General features: G+C 34.6%; 1 protein-coding gene across 1 annotated transcript; it reads left to right on the forward strand.

The window, feature by feature from the left end:
- Positions 1–8,905: 8,905 nt before the first annotated feature.
- LOC122568318 (UDP-glycosyltransferase UGT5-like) lies at positions 8,906–12,732 on the forward strand. Its single transcript, XM_043727939.1, has 5 exons — positions 8,906–9,475; positions 10,038–10,405; positions 10,762–10,981; positions 11,070–11,289; positions 11,696–12,732. The coding sequence occupies exons 1-5, from the start codon at positions 8,995–8,997 to the stop codon at positions 11,982–11,984; spliced, it is 1,578 nt and encodes a 525-aa protein (XP_043583874.1). The 5' UTR covers positions 8,906–8,994; the 3' UTR covers positions 11,985–12,732.
- Positions 12,733–13,086: the final 354 nt, after the last annotated feature.

A 13,086-nucleotide genomic window follows, 5' to 3' on the forward strand; every position in this document is an offset into this window, starting at 1 on the left:
TTTTGCGTATTGCATGTGTTTCCATGTGTATTTTTAACTATCGTAGCTGACAGCTAACTGACTAATATAATTTAAATATAAATATTACACGAAACACGAATCTGTTGGTATTCGGTAATTGTGATGGATGGTTTATTGAAATATCGAGAAAGTGATAAAGTCTGACCATTAAACATGCATAAAAGAATGTTATGCGGGATATAATGAATAACCTGAAATAGCATAACTTTCAAATATTAAAACGATATTTCCTAATCAATTAATTACTTCGGTTAACAAGTTCAAGTACACTTCTCTTTCATGAAATAAGGATAAACTTTCCTATCAAATTTCCAGTCAAAATTCAATAAATTATACAAGGTAAAAATAATATATGATAAATCCTTAAGATAACTTCTTCCTAACATAGAATTAACCGACATTTGTGCAAGGTCATTCCACTCTAAATGTCACTCTGTTACTGCACACTCTACATTTTAATGCTTCCATATTTCCTTTTTTATTTTCTATTTTATAATCTACATCATAAATTTATCAATGTCAAATGTCAATGTCACCCTTACCAAATATACGTATGTACTTCTAATATATAGTTATAATAATTACAGGTTATGGAAGATCAATGCCGTTCTCAGTTAATATTTATGAAAATTTCAATGTATTCGTATAATGGCAACGTATCAGATGCATAATTATGCTCATCGATACTTGCACGATTCCAAGTAGAAACGTTTCACGCACATGCTATTCGTCAACTTCGATTGATTTCCATATCTAGGTAATTTTAATTTCTTCATTATTTACTTATTAGGTATTTTCTTTATTATTTCAGGCGTTTGATATAAATTCTACCTTAGAATTGTATTATGTATATTATGTAACAAAGATATCTACTACGTTCTTTATAACGTAGTATCATTTTTATTTTCATTTATATGTGCAACACCACAATTAATTATTTAATCAAACGTTTAATCAAAATCAATTTAATCAAACGTTCATGCGCGTGTTTGTAAAGGTCGTCTTCGTCCTGTGTACGGAAAAAGTTTTTAACTTTTCGGGAACCACGGTGAAGCCATTTAATACACAAAGTGTAGTTTTACATCGCAACATCAATCATTTCCTTATAGAAATCGTTTGTTGTTCGGTTTTAGGTAAGCGACAAAGCTCAACGATAGAAAAATTGGGAAAAATAATTATTTTCTACTTATATCTATCGCGGATTTGTTTAATAATTAGAGCCTTGATATGATTAAAATTGAAGGAGATCATAAAATGATCTACAGTTTACATCGAACAAAAATACCTACAGTGTCACGATAAAGTTTTATCACGGGATGTGAAGTTTCTTCTTTCTCTTTCTAGACAAATCTCGCGTTATCTCAAATCATATCTATATAATTAAATAATTAAATATCGATATAATTTTAGGAGAATAAATAGAACCCAAATTAACGCTTTCTTATCAGACTTATAGATGTCGATATCAATGTTTATCATAGAGATTACACTACTTATATTAATAAGCAAAAATGGGTGTCACGATAATGAATATGCGATATCATTTCCAGACTTATCTTTAATTGGATATTGAACGTGCTTAGTTGTTACAATTGCGCCATGATATTACATAGTACAATGCAATAATAAATTTTTTATCGGATTCTCCACGTTACTCTAATAATATGAATAATAATAATATATTATAATAAATTTCGAAAATTAGATTCATAAGATTTCGTAGATTTTTAGCAATTGCATAAACTAGAGCTGTTGAAAGAAAGAGGCGAAAGCTGTTTGAAGGAAACAAACAAACAAACAAATATTTGGAAAAATAAATGAAAGAAATACCGTTGCGTTCTCTCAACTAGGTGACGGTCAGTTAAATTGAAAATTGTTCGGTTGGGTCGCGAACCTTGAACGATATTAACGCTCAAAGTGGAGGGAGTTTAAAGAGTTTAGCTTGCTTGTGATTTGTACGTTCATTTGAAATATTTAGTATAAACGTAAGAGAATATGAAACATAAGTGTTCTATTCTCGAAACGTCTTGTGCTTATATTCTAGATGACTGTTGAACTGTTGGTGCGTCTTGTGCGTACCTGGTCGAAGGTGCGTAGCGTAACGTCCCGTTGGCGACCTCATCCGGTGGTCTATTGTCGAATTCTAATCTGGGGTCGAAGTTTATAACACGTCGTCTGCTATTGAGCGAAACCGTCGAGCGCTTAAAGATGCTAATTATATTGTCGACCTGATCTGAATCGCAAATTTGTATAATGTGCAATGCGAGAAATTCCAATTTCTCAAGAAAATAGCAGACGTGCTATCCGTATCATAAAGTTGGGATAATCTTGTATCTTCAACAAATACAAACCGATATAATACATAAATATATAACGAAGGTGTCAAAATATACATACATATATGATAGGTAGGTAAATATGCCATGGAAATGCAAATTGCAAGTCTAAAGGTGTGTCCTCACTATGTCGATCGGTATTGCCAAAATCGATGAACGTTTCCACTGAAAACACAAAGAACGTGAATCAGTCTGTAAAATAAAATTAAAAATAAAAGCACAAACTCCTTGTGAATCGCTCGGCACGAGGTCGTTGTGCAAGAGAATTTTTAACCAGATTTCATAGGCCATACTAAGAAAGATGAGTTATTCAAACCGCAAATCACAGATTTTCTTAATTAACACGTAACAATCTTATGCAATGTGTTATCAGTATAGATAACACTTGACATTTACTTAAGTGCAATATGCTAATAAAACTAATAAAATAGAGCTTCTCATGAATCTCATTTAACCTCAGAAACGTCAAATAACAGAAGAATGCGCAATGTAATCGTGATATGACCTTTTTTTGCATCCGCATTTGCGTAATTCAACTGAAATATTCAGATAGTCACGGGATGATCATGCAAATTTTGTTCCGTAATTGAAAGCATTTTGCAATGTGAGTACAGACTAATTAATTTTGATATTATCTTCAAGTGTTCGTATTTGATTTTTATTTCTGTTAAGCAACAAGATCTTTAATATCGCAAGAGAAACACAAAAATGTCATATTTGCGTTATCATGGACAAAAGTTCATCTTCTTACTCTAACCTTCAACTAATACCTAGGATTTTTAATAACTTTCTAATGAGCCTCGATAGATTAATGATACCAATAATGTGGCTGCAATAGAATAAGTTGTATTTATTAATAATGGGTGTATTAAAATCACTAGTATGCACCATGAATGACACTTATCGCGTAAAATATCTAGCCTACATGTATAAAAAGATTAGCCAAAATTTGCAACATTTTTATGTCACGTTTTTATGCAACATTATTATTCTTTCCAACATTTATCCGCGTTTAATGTAAAAGTGTTTGATTTTCCGGAGGCGAACCTACCTAGTAGAATATAAGAAAATGAAGCATTCAAGGAACAAATAATCTGATGAAAGCGTAACTGAGATCCAAAGATACTAACTAAAAATAAGAAGTCAATAAAGTCGAACAAATGCAATTGTCTTATCATTATTCAACGTAATATATAAAAAACCGGAAAAGTTAGTGTTTGCGATAATTACAAATAATATTACGATGGTATTAAGATTATAAGCATTAGTGTTAGATTAGAGATAAGAAGGCGATTAGTGCAATAAAGAGCTGTAAAGAAAGCTGAAAGTTCGTCCAAAGCCGAGAGGCACGGACTAAATAAAAATAAATAAAAAATAAATAATATTACGATGGTATTATTGAAGAACAATGATGATGAAATTTCAGTCATGATAGCTGATGGAAAGATTAAAGTGGAAAATTTTCTCTAAAAATGAAGAAAGTTTACGTTAAAAGAACACGATTGGGTTTTTAATGGATCGAAGAACGCAGCATGATTCACTAATAACTGGTGATATCGTGCAAAAAGTGAGATTTTTATGGGATAATGTGGTGACTACGACGAATGTGGTTTGCATGTCTGTAAACGCGAGTGCCGGGTGGTACCGAGATGGAGACACGCGTGAGTCAACAAGGATCGAGGTTATTCTTAATTATGCTACCTGAGCCTGCACGAGATACAACACAGAAAGAATGGTAGTTGGCGACTTGAACACAGCCGAGTCGCCCGATCAACTTGGTAAAGAATCCCATTCGTGACAGGGTGCTCCATAAATCGCTCGCGTGTTCTACTGAAAGCGATTAATATCCCTTGGATGACAGAAGCATCGATGTATGTACGAGATACAATGAAACTTTGAATATTCGAATAACCGCTATCAGAACGTATTATTATTCGAACGATTTACTATATCCGAAGATTCCATCGTTATGTTGGGAGAAACCTAACGCTTGCATAGATGCTACGATGGGAATAACTTACATACATATTTAAGTTGCAATTTCGTAAAACGCTGGAGATATGGTTTAAATACACATAAGTCTCTCTAATCACGTTTACAAACTGTTTCCGTCAAATCATGAAAGTCACGCAGCTGGCAGTGCCATCGTTGGTCTATCACTTTTATTGCAACGACTGATAACTTCACCGATACACGTCTAAGAGAGGGGTTTAGCATTACACGTTCGAAGCAATTTCACGGAGCTTCGTCTGATATTCGACGAATACGCTCATGCAATCACGATGAAAATGCATAATTTCACGAGAACAACAAACGACATTCCCCTAATCTTTATTACTTTCCTATATATGAAGGATATTATAGGGAGATTATAAAATCAACGGTGTTAAGCTTTATTTATACCGTAATGTTTGAAGAAAGAATTTGTAGAAAGATGCAAAGCTATAAATCAAAATTATATGCAGAATTGATAATTAGCAAAATTTAGCAAGTCATAATAATGAGTTTCAAGACTGTCCTGAAGAGGTAGATTGCAACATCAACGAAACGTTGGGCAAATATTCAGCTCCAAAGGATGAACATAATTTCATTATTTTGGGTAAGCATTTCTTACTTTATATTTGTATAAACTTTTCGATTCTATTTTTCATTATTCTATGTTCATTACGAAGGTATTCGATGAACACAATTTTAATTGTACAATTTGTTTCATAAATTCAAAGACTATAGACCTAAAATCTCAAATATACTGTCTTGTTAACTCGTTCATTTTTTTTATCACTGTAGAAATTTCCGCTTATCGTGTGAAATTTATACCGCGACAAGCGATCAGTCGTTCCTCAGACAGGATTTTCGCAAGAACAGCGACAGCAACATCGCGTGAAGCGTCGAACTCGTAGGATTTACCGTTTTCCATAGCTCAGGATGTATGCGTGGTGTGTGCGGACACGCTTCACGGTATACGCGTAACCGAGCAATTTCTTCGACGAGATGGAAGAGATCGATGCTACTTTGGCAAGCCATCAGAGCATTGCGCGATCGTGCAAGACGAGCTCGACGATCCGTTGCATATGTCGCGGCTATATACGCAAACTCCTCGCGGAATCCGGCTAGCTGTCTAACGACGCCGTCGAGCCAGAAGCAGTCCGTATCAGCTGCAATTCGCTGGTAAATGTTTGTCTTTCGAGGATTCGTTTCTCTTGCTCGAACACGAATACATTCGCGCTTCGATTCTTCACGGAAATCGCTCCGATTGACACGTTCGTTCGCATCAATTCGTACAACTAATTGAATTCCTAAAATTCCAAAATTTCATTCTATTTGTTACAAAATTCGATATGATACGCCGTGTTTATAGTTTAGACAATTTAATCATCGTTGTTCGAGACACTAGACCGAGCTCTGCGAGAGATATAGCAGTAAAGATTATTTGCTACCTGCTGCTGAATGATAAGCTGACATGTATTTGCTAGTGAAATAGTAGCTAGTATAATAAAAGGGGCTACTAAATATAATTAGCCCGTGAGATGAAGGATAACGAGGATCACTTGCAAGTATACAGGATTCTGATATTTATTAGACAGCGGATTGTGTTACAAATCTGAATGTGGGTGGTGCGAATGTTTCTGAGTTGATAACGGGTTAAGTATCGCGAGATTAGTGAAAAATTATTGATACAAAATTACTAACTGAAAACTACTGGAGATAAGGCTCTTATAGTCCCTCATACGATAGTTGTTAACGTAGGAGAAACACATGGATTTGTCGATTATACAGTTTGAGCTTGTGGTCAGTTCAATATGATTGGTAAAACCTCTCCTGCAGGTGGCTATCCCCACGTTACCATTCCTCGAGGATCCGGAGCGACTCGAAAAGAGCCGCCTAAAAATTTCGCTGGTTTTTGCCAGCGATCATAGCACGCGACGAACTCTTATGAAACTAATATCAATACATGCTGGGTGTTTTATGGTTTCATAAGGGCTATTGGTGTTAGGAAAATCAGAATTCCTTAGGTTTATAAACGTATGAAGATATAAATAAATAAAAGAGATAAAAACATAAATCCAGAACATGGGATGAGCATAAGGAGAAATTCTGACTTGGTATCTAAAATTTTGCATATGATAAAACGTGCAGGTTTTTTTCGACAAGGTTTTCTTTTAAGTATTTTCGAGGTTATATGTACTTATAAAACAAAGTTGTCATCCAATAGATAATAGAAAATAGAAAGATTGGACTTCGTACGCATAAAAAGTAATGTATGGCTTTATGAATAATACATTTGAATAATAACTATATTCATGAATCTATTTAACTGGCATTTAATTTTAACTGCTTTTATATTGATAAAATAATTACTACTCAACTGTTGCGTTCTTATCATTTTCTTCGATTACAACGAATGTTACAATGTAACATTTTTATTCTAATTGACAACTCATACTTTGTAGAATTCTACAATAAATGCGTTCGTATTACGCAAATGTTCAAAAGTTAAAATTGTATGTAATCGGATATAGATCGTATTTCAGCTTTAAAATGGTATACGATGATACACACATAAAGATTAAAAAATAATGATTTTGTATATGTATGTACAATGTATATCTTTGAAGATGAGAAATTTTGTTCCTTCATGAGAGAGGAGGAAAAGATGTTTAATGACGTTTGTCACGCAAACACTGTCTCATAACTCACGATGTTTCTAATATCCCATGTTTGTTACATCACCAATAAGACAAAAGAATTATTCAATCAGAACTCGCCCTTTCAATTTCATCGATTCAGAAACAATCAAAACGAATCACTGTAAGGAAACGATATAAAAGAACGTCTTAGCTAAACGAGCTTAAATCTCCAAACTCTGCATCCAACGATACATAGAATCATCGTAAGTTCAATTTCTAGTCGACAACGATCTTCGAGCGGTTAACGATTTTCACCGAATCCCGATAGTGAAAATTGTCTGGAAATTCCCTAGAAACTTACTAGACGATTCCCGATCGTTTCGCTTAAAAAGAATCCAATTTTGGTGTTCCCGCGTGAAAAGCTGTCCAGGTTTCTCGATCTCTTTCGCGAACTTGCAAGAAAATTGAATTCCAGGCTACGATCGTTCGAGCAATTATCGGTGATTTAACCGGAGGCGAGCAACGTGCCCACGGGGGCGGTTAAGAAACTTGACAAACCTGGACGCAGAAAATCGTTTCGCCTCGTGTTACGTTGCGATAGACCGTCCTGGGATTTTACACTTTCCCGGTCGCGGAGAAACGAAACCGCCAACCTGCGGCCTCGTGACGGGCAGCTATTTGTCGTTGATAGATGTTTTTCCTCCGGTACGGTCCGCTGCCCGCCACCAGATCCGCTTCTCTTACTTTCAAACGAATTTCACTGCGTCAAACGACAGAGAATAGTCTCATTGCGATCATTCGTATATGGTTATCTATTTCTTCTTTCATACGGGTCATAACATTGAAATTTTATGTCATTAATATTTTAAATCATTTTTTTCTTACTACAGAATTTTTATTTGTACCTTAGATTTATGCAATGGATCTTTCTTCTGTGATAATAGATGATATAGTAAAGTAATAACTTATTTTACTTACATTATGTTAAAGTGTCGCGTTTATGGTTTCTCATGAGTAAAAGCTTCATCGTTGGCCTTTTCCTGTATTGACATTGATTTTACAATATTTGTGCATTTCCCTCATTGTTTTATTATCCTTATAAACGCTGAACAGTCGCCATTTACAAATAATCTAATCTTCAAAATCTCGTTTATGATAAAAGTCAATGTGTGTAGTGAACGTGCATTAAAGCCTGTTGCATATGAAACTTTGCATTTGGATTTATGATAACAATATAACACTAGTCTGTGTCATCATCTTAATATCGTAAACTGATAATAGCAAGCAACTGTATATTTTTAATAAACTTTCTCGTGACGTTTATTATTTGCTGATTTGATCTTTTTATGTAACAAGTGATTTCTGTCATTTTCACTTGATCGATGAAGTGTTTTTTTATCATGATATTTAGCATACTTCTTCATGCTCTTAAATCGTATTCTACTTTCTATAGGAAAAGGGATGGGGGAGACTAGAGGCAGCAAAATGCTTACATATTTTACGATTACTTTTGGAAATAGCCATATGTATATCAGTATTATCGATTGGAAAACAATTTTTTACAAATCCTTGAATTTTCGTGTTCTATCGATTTGTATACACATAAATTTTGCAAATGGTGAACCATGCATAAATTGTTTAAGATATGAAATATCGATAAATATGTCGTACAATATATAATATACTAAATAAACATTCTATGAAAACCCGCAATTTAATTATCACTGCTAAGATTTAGATGATATGCATCATATAATGCAATAAAATATAGACGTCAAAACAACAAATCCATTGCGCAAACATATGTTGTCATTACTCATAATAATAGTTAACTGTACTAGCGATATAAGACAGTAATTCAACGATGACGGATACCATTTTAAAATTATAATGTATACCGATATCGTATCATCATTACATAGATTATGTAAAATGACGCTAACTTGGAGACGTCCCTTTTAGTAGACCTATAACCAGGACCTGCTTCAGTTCGTCTCGACACGAGGAATATGAAGCATCACCTCTCTAGTTTGTTGTTCGTTCTGTGCGTCTTGTACATCGCGGAGCAGTCGGAATGTTACAAGATTCTAGCCATCGTTCCGACACCATCTTACAGTCATCAAATACCGTACCGACGATTATGGCTGGAACTACACAAACGAGGTCACGAAGTTGTACTAGTCACGGCGGATCCTATACCAAACATCAAATCACCGAATTTTACGCAAATCGATATTAGCCAATCTTACGGATCCATAAGGAGTTTAGATTTTGTTCAAATGCGATTTGAGGGAAAACGCTGGTTGCATATTGTGGAAGAAGAAATGTTGGCTATAGTCGAAGTTTTTGCGGAAACGGTGCTCAATGCTACAGAACTGCGGAAGATGTATGCTGCAGACAGCAACGCAACGTTCGATGTCTATTTGACGGAATTCCTCTTCGCGCCCGCCACTTACGCTTTCGCACATCGATTCAATGTTCCTATAATAGGTACGCCTCTAATATTTGTTTTTATTTCGTTTTGAAAGTTACGAATATATATATATAGTGTAAAGTACATGGCACGTGCGTCCTAATGCTTTCTGACGTAGAATGTTCCGAAGAATCAACAAGTGTAAAGAGTCCTCCAAACGACCTTTATGTGTCTTCTGATATTTGATGTAATTAAAAAGAAAAGGGATTTCGAATGTGATTCATTTAGAAAATAACATTATGAATCCAAAAAAACGTATATACATATTATTTTATACAAAATATAGTGTCCTAGAACTAAACGTTCAGCATTCTCAAAAATATGGTTACCGAATAAAGTTCCACTTTTCCAAATCAATCGAATTGAACTCATTATCATATCATGGTTAGATCGCGAACGTCTACGCATTTATTATAAATTTGAAGATGCAAAAATATACATTTGCATGTTACCAAAGTAAACTATTTGTTGAAATATTTAGTATCTCAAAAGAAATTATATTTAAGGTTACTTCTATTGTTAGTTTCTTGTAGATTAATAGATTAAGATCACCTCTAATTACGTTTTGCATGACCGTAGGGTTAAGTTCATTAGGGATACTTGCCATTAACGAACACGCTCTTGGTGGATTGGTTCTCCCTTCTCACGAGTACACCTGGGAAATGGAAGACAACACGGGTACGAATCTGCCGTTCTTCAAGAGACTGTACAATTTCATCAACATGTGGCGTAGCTTATACTACGTCTACCACGAGATCTTTCCTCAGCAACAGAAATTGGCCGAAAAATATTTTGGGCCTCTGCCACCAATGCTAGACGTATTGAAGAACGTTAGCATGCTTTTCATCAATCAGGCCGACGTTATGGCACCGGCTCGACCGAAACTTGCGAACGTAATCACATTTACATCCTCCCACATAGAAAAAAAGCAGAAACCTCTGCCTAAGGTAAGTTTTATACAATGGCATAAAGTGATTTATTTATTTCTTAAATACGGATTTATCTGGCACAAATACAATTTTATTACTCGTATGTTTAGTAAAATTATAAATTGTATAGGAAGGGTAACAGCAAAACAGTAGCATGAAACGATATGACGAACTGGGTAAGATGCATTAGAAGGCTCTAGTTCTTCTCACTATTGTTGATGTCTTTTACTTGTTAATTAATTCATAGATTCTTCTAAACCTAATTACAAGACTCCTGAATAACAACAGAACTAGCTTCCTCTTAGTTATTATTTTTAATGCAAAATCTACTCTTTTACACACACGTGTCTTTCATCAGTTCTATTTCGTCACAGGACTTACAAGCATTTCTGGATGGCGCAACAAATGGGTTCATCTACTTTAGTCTTGGTAGTAACGCAAGAAGTGCAAGTTTACCACCGGAGATCCGACGTATGTTCTGCGATGTGTTCACCAAGTTACCTTATAGAGTTGTCTGGAAATTCGAGGAGGATTTTCCCGGCAAACCTGATAATGTTTACATCGGAAAATGGCTACCACAACAAACCATTCTCGGTATGATTTTATTCTCAATAAAATATTTATACATCGCAGATACTATTTCCCGATGAAAAATGATCTAACGAATCATATTAATTCGCAGCTCATCCGAACATTAAATTGTTCATTTACCAAGGAGGCCTGCAGAGCAGCGAGGAGACCGTCCACTACGGAGTACCAGTTCTTGGTTTCGCAATTTTGGCCGATCAAGATTATCAAGTAGCCAGAATGGAAGCTCTGGGCATTGGAAAATATTTGGAAATTACAACCCTTAAGAAAGATGAACTTGAAAATGCTATTACAGAGCTTATAACTAACAAAAAGTAAGTATAAACTGACTTCCTGTGATATTGTGCTATTCTTAAGAGTTTAACACTAGAACTACCTAATCTATGAAAATGACGGACGAGTTTCCGAGTATACGTTTTTGCAATCACACGATCCTTTTGGAAAAATTTATTTGGACCCCGACTAATCAGAATTTTTGGAATAAAGTTTTCTGTGTTCTAAAGTATTATTACTATAAGTTGGTCGAGATTGTAGATTCATCTGAATAAAGATAGGAAATCAATCAAGTCATTTCCATATTGAAAAGTATTCAAAATTGAAAAAGAATTAGTGGAATGAAATTTCTAAATCCTTTTACCTACTAGATTATTCTAGTAAATGATATTGGTCGATGATAATGAGCTATTGTGATTCGGTTGAACTTACTATGTTTACTTTCAGGTACAAAGAAAGGATACATTACATCCGAAATGTGGTTCAGGATACACCGTACGATCCGGTAGAGAATCTCGCTTGGTGGACAGAGTACGTGATACGAACGAAAGGCGCCCCTCATCTTCACAGTAGTCTAGCTTTTCAGCCTTGGTATCAACGCTGCGATATGGACATTGTAGTGTTCTTAACGATCGCAATTTTCTTGATCGCTTCTACTACCTTTCTTTTAATTGCCAAGATTGTCGTCTACGTTCATAAGATAACCAAATCAACTGAAAAGCAAAAAATAAGCTAAGTATTTATGGTAGAATTAATGAAAGAGAAGTACCTATAGCGCAATTCAGTCCAAGTGACGCAAGTGTTTAGCATCTCATTTCAACGAATGAATTTTATCTAGTTTCGTTAAAATTAAATGATCATCCCGCGGTTTATAATTGGCCAGTTTCCCTCATCAGAAGACTAACGATTCTGGCACGGAAAAACTTTCAAATATAAGAAAGATTTGATTAACATTAAAATCTCATTTATACATTGTTGATCTCATGATTGAGATTGTTTGTGGAATCCTCAAGTTTATTCTAAATTGTTATCATCGATTAGGAGAAATTACATTGAAAACATAGGTGTGTCAAGGTAAAGTATTGATATGTATAGATGTGTGTATAGATAGGTTTGTTGCGTTCTTGACGTTATTTCGTTTGTTTACCAATTTATTGTTTTTAACTGTAACGCGTCTTCTGTTATCGAGAACGAAAACGAAATACTTCAAACCTTATATTATAAGGGATCAATCAGTATTGCTGGCAATATGTTAATCGTGTGATCAAATAGTACTTGTTATTCGCGAACATGTCGCAATTTGGCCAATAAAAGTGTCCGTATCCTGCTCCGTTAAGCGAAACAAAATGTTGATGATGATTGATATTGTAATTTTAAAAAATCGAAGGCGTCACGTCGTTATTGGAAGTAAATCCTTTTTAATTGATACAAAATTATGTAGAAAAATCGCAAAGCCAAAGATAAATAGAATAATAATTAAAGTACATCTATTTAGGAAAACAATAATCTTTACAAACCCTAATAAATATCATAATTTTTATACCAGCAAGTGATTCTTGCCATAATTTACCTTACGAGCTTGTTGAGGATTTTGGATCTTTGAAGCCGAAATAATGTTATGGAAACACAAAATTTACACCTTTAATTAATGTTTGAATAATTATATATTTACTTAATGGATGATCTCTATTATATTTATCGATACATAACTGTACGCGTCTCAGCACTTTCTTCTATACCCAATATTAACCGACTGTCCTTCCAGATGCTTCTAAGGACTGAACTGTTTACTTTCATCTGTCTTCGAGACGTCGCGCATACACACACTTCTACACACT

This window comes from Bombus pyrosoma, linkage group LG6, assembly GCF_014825855.1.
Source record: "Bombus pyrosoma isolate SC7728 linkage group LG6, ASM1482585v1, whole genome shotgun sequence".
In the NCBI taxonomy this organism is placed as follows: Eukaryota; Metazoa; Arthropoda; class Insecta; order Hymenoptera; family Apidae; genus Bombus; species Bombus pyrosoma.

Excerpts from the sequence above, each read along its gene's own strand:
- LOC122568318 (XM_043727939.1), top strand. The coding sequence starts at position 8,995 with ATGAAGCATCACCTCTCTAGTTTGTTGTTCGTTCTGTGCGTCTTGTAC. Across the intron at positions 10,406-10,761 it reads AGCAGAAACCTCTGCCTAAG|GACTTACAAGCATTTCTGGA; the intron begins GTAAGTTTTATA and ends ATTTCGTCACAG. Across the intron at positions 11,290-11,695 it reads GAGCTTATAACTAACAAAAA|GTACAAAGAAAGGATACATT; the intron begins GTAAGTATAAAC and ends GTTTACTTTCAG.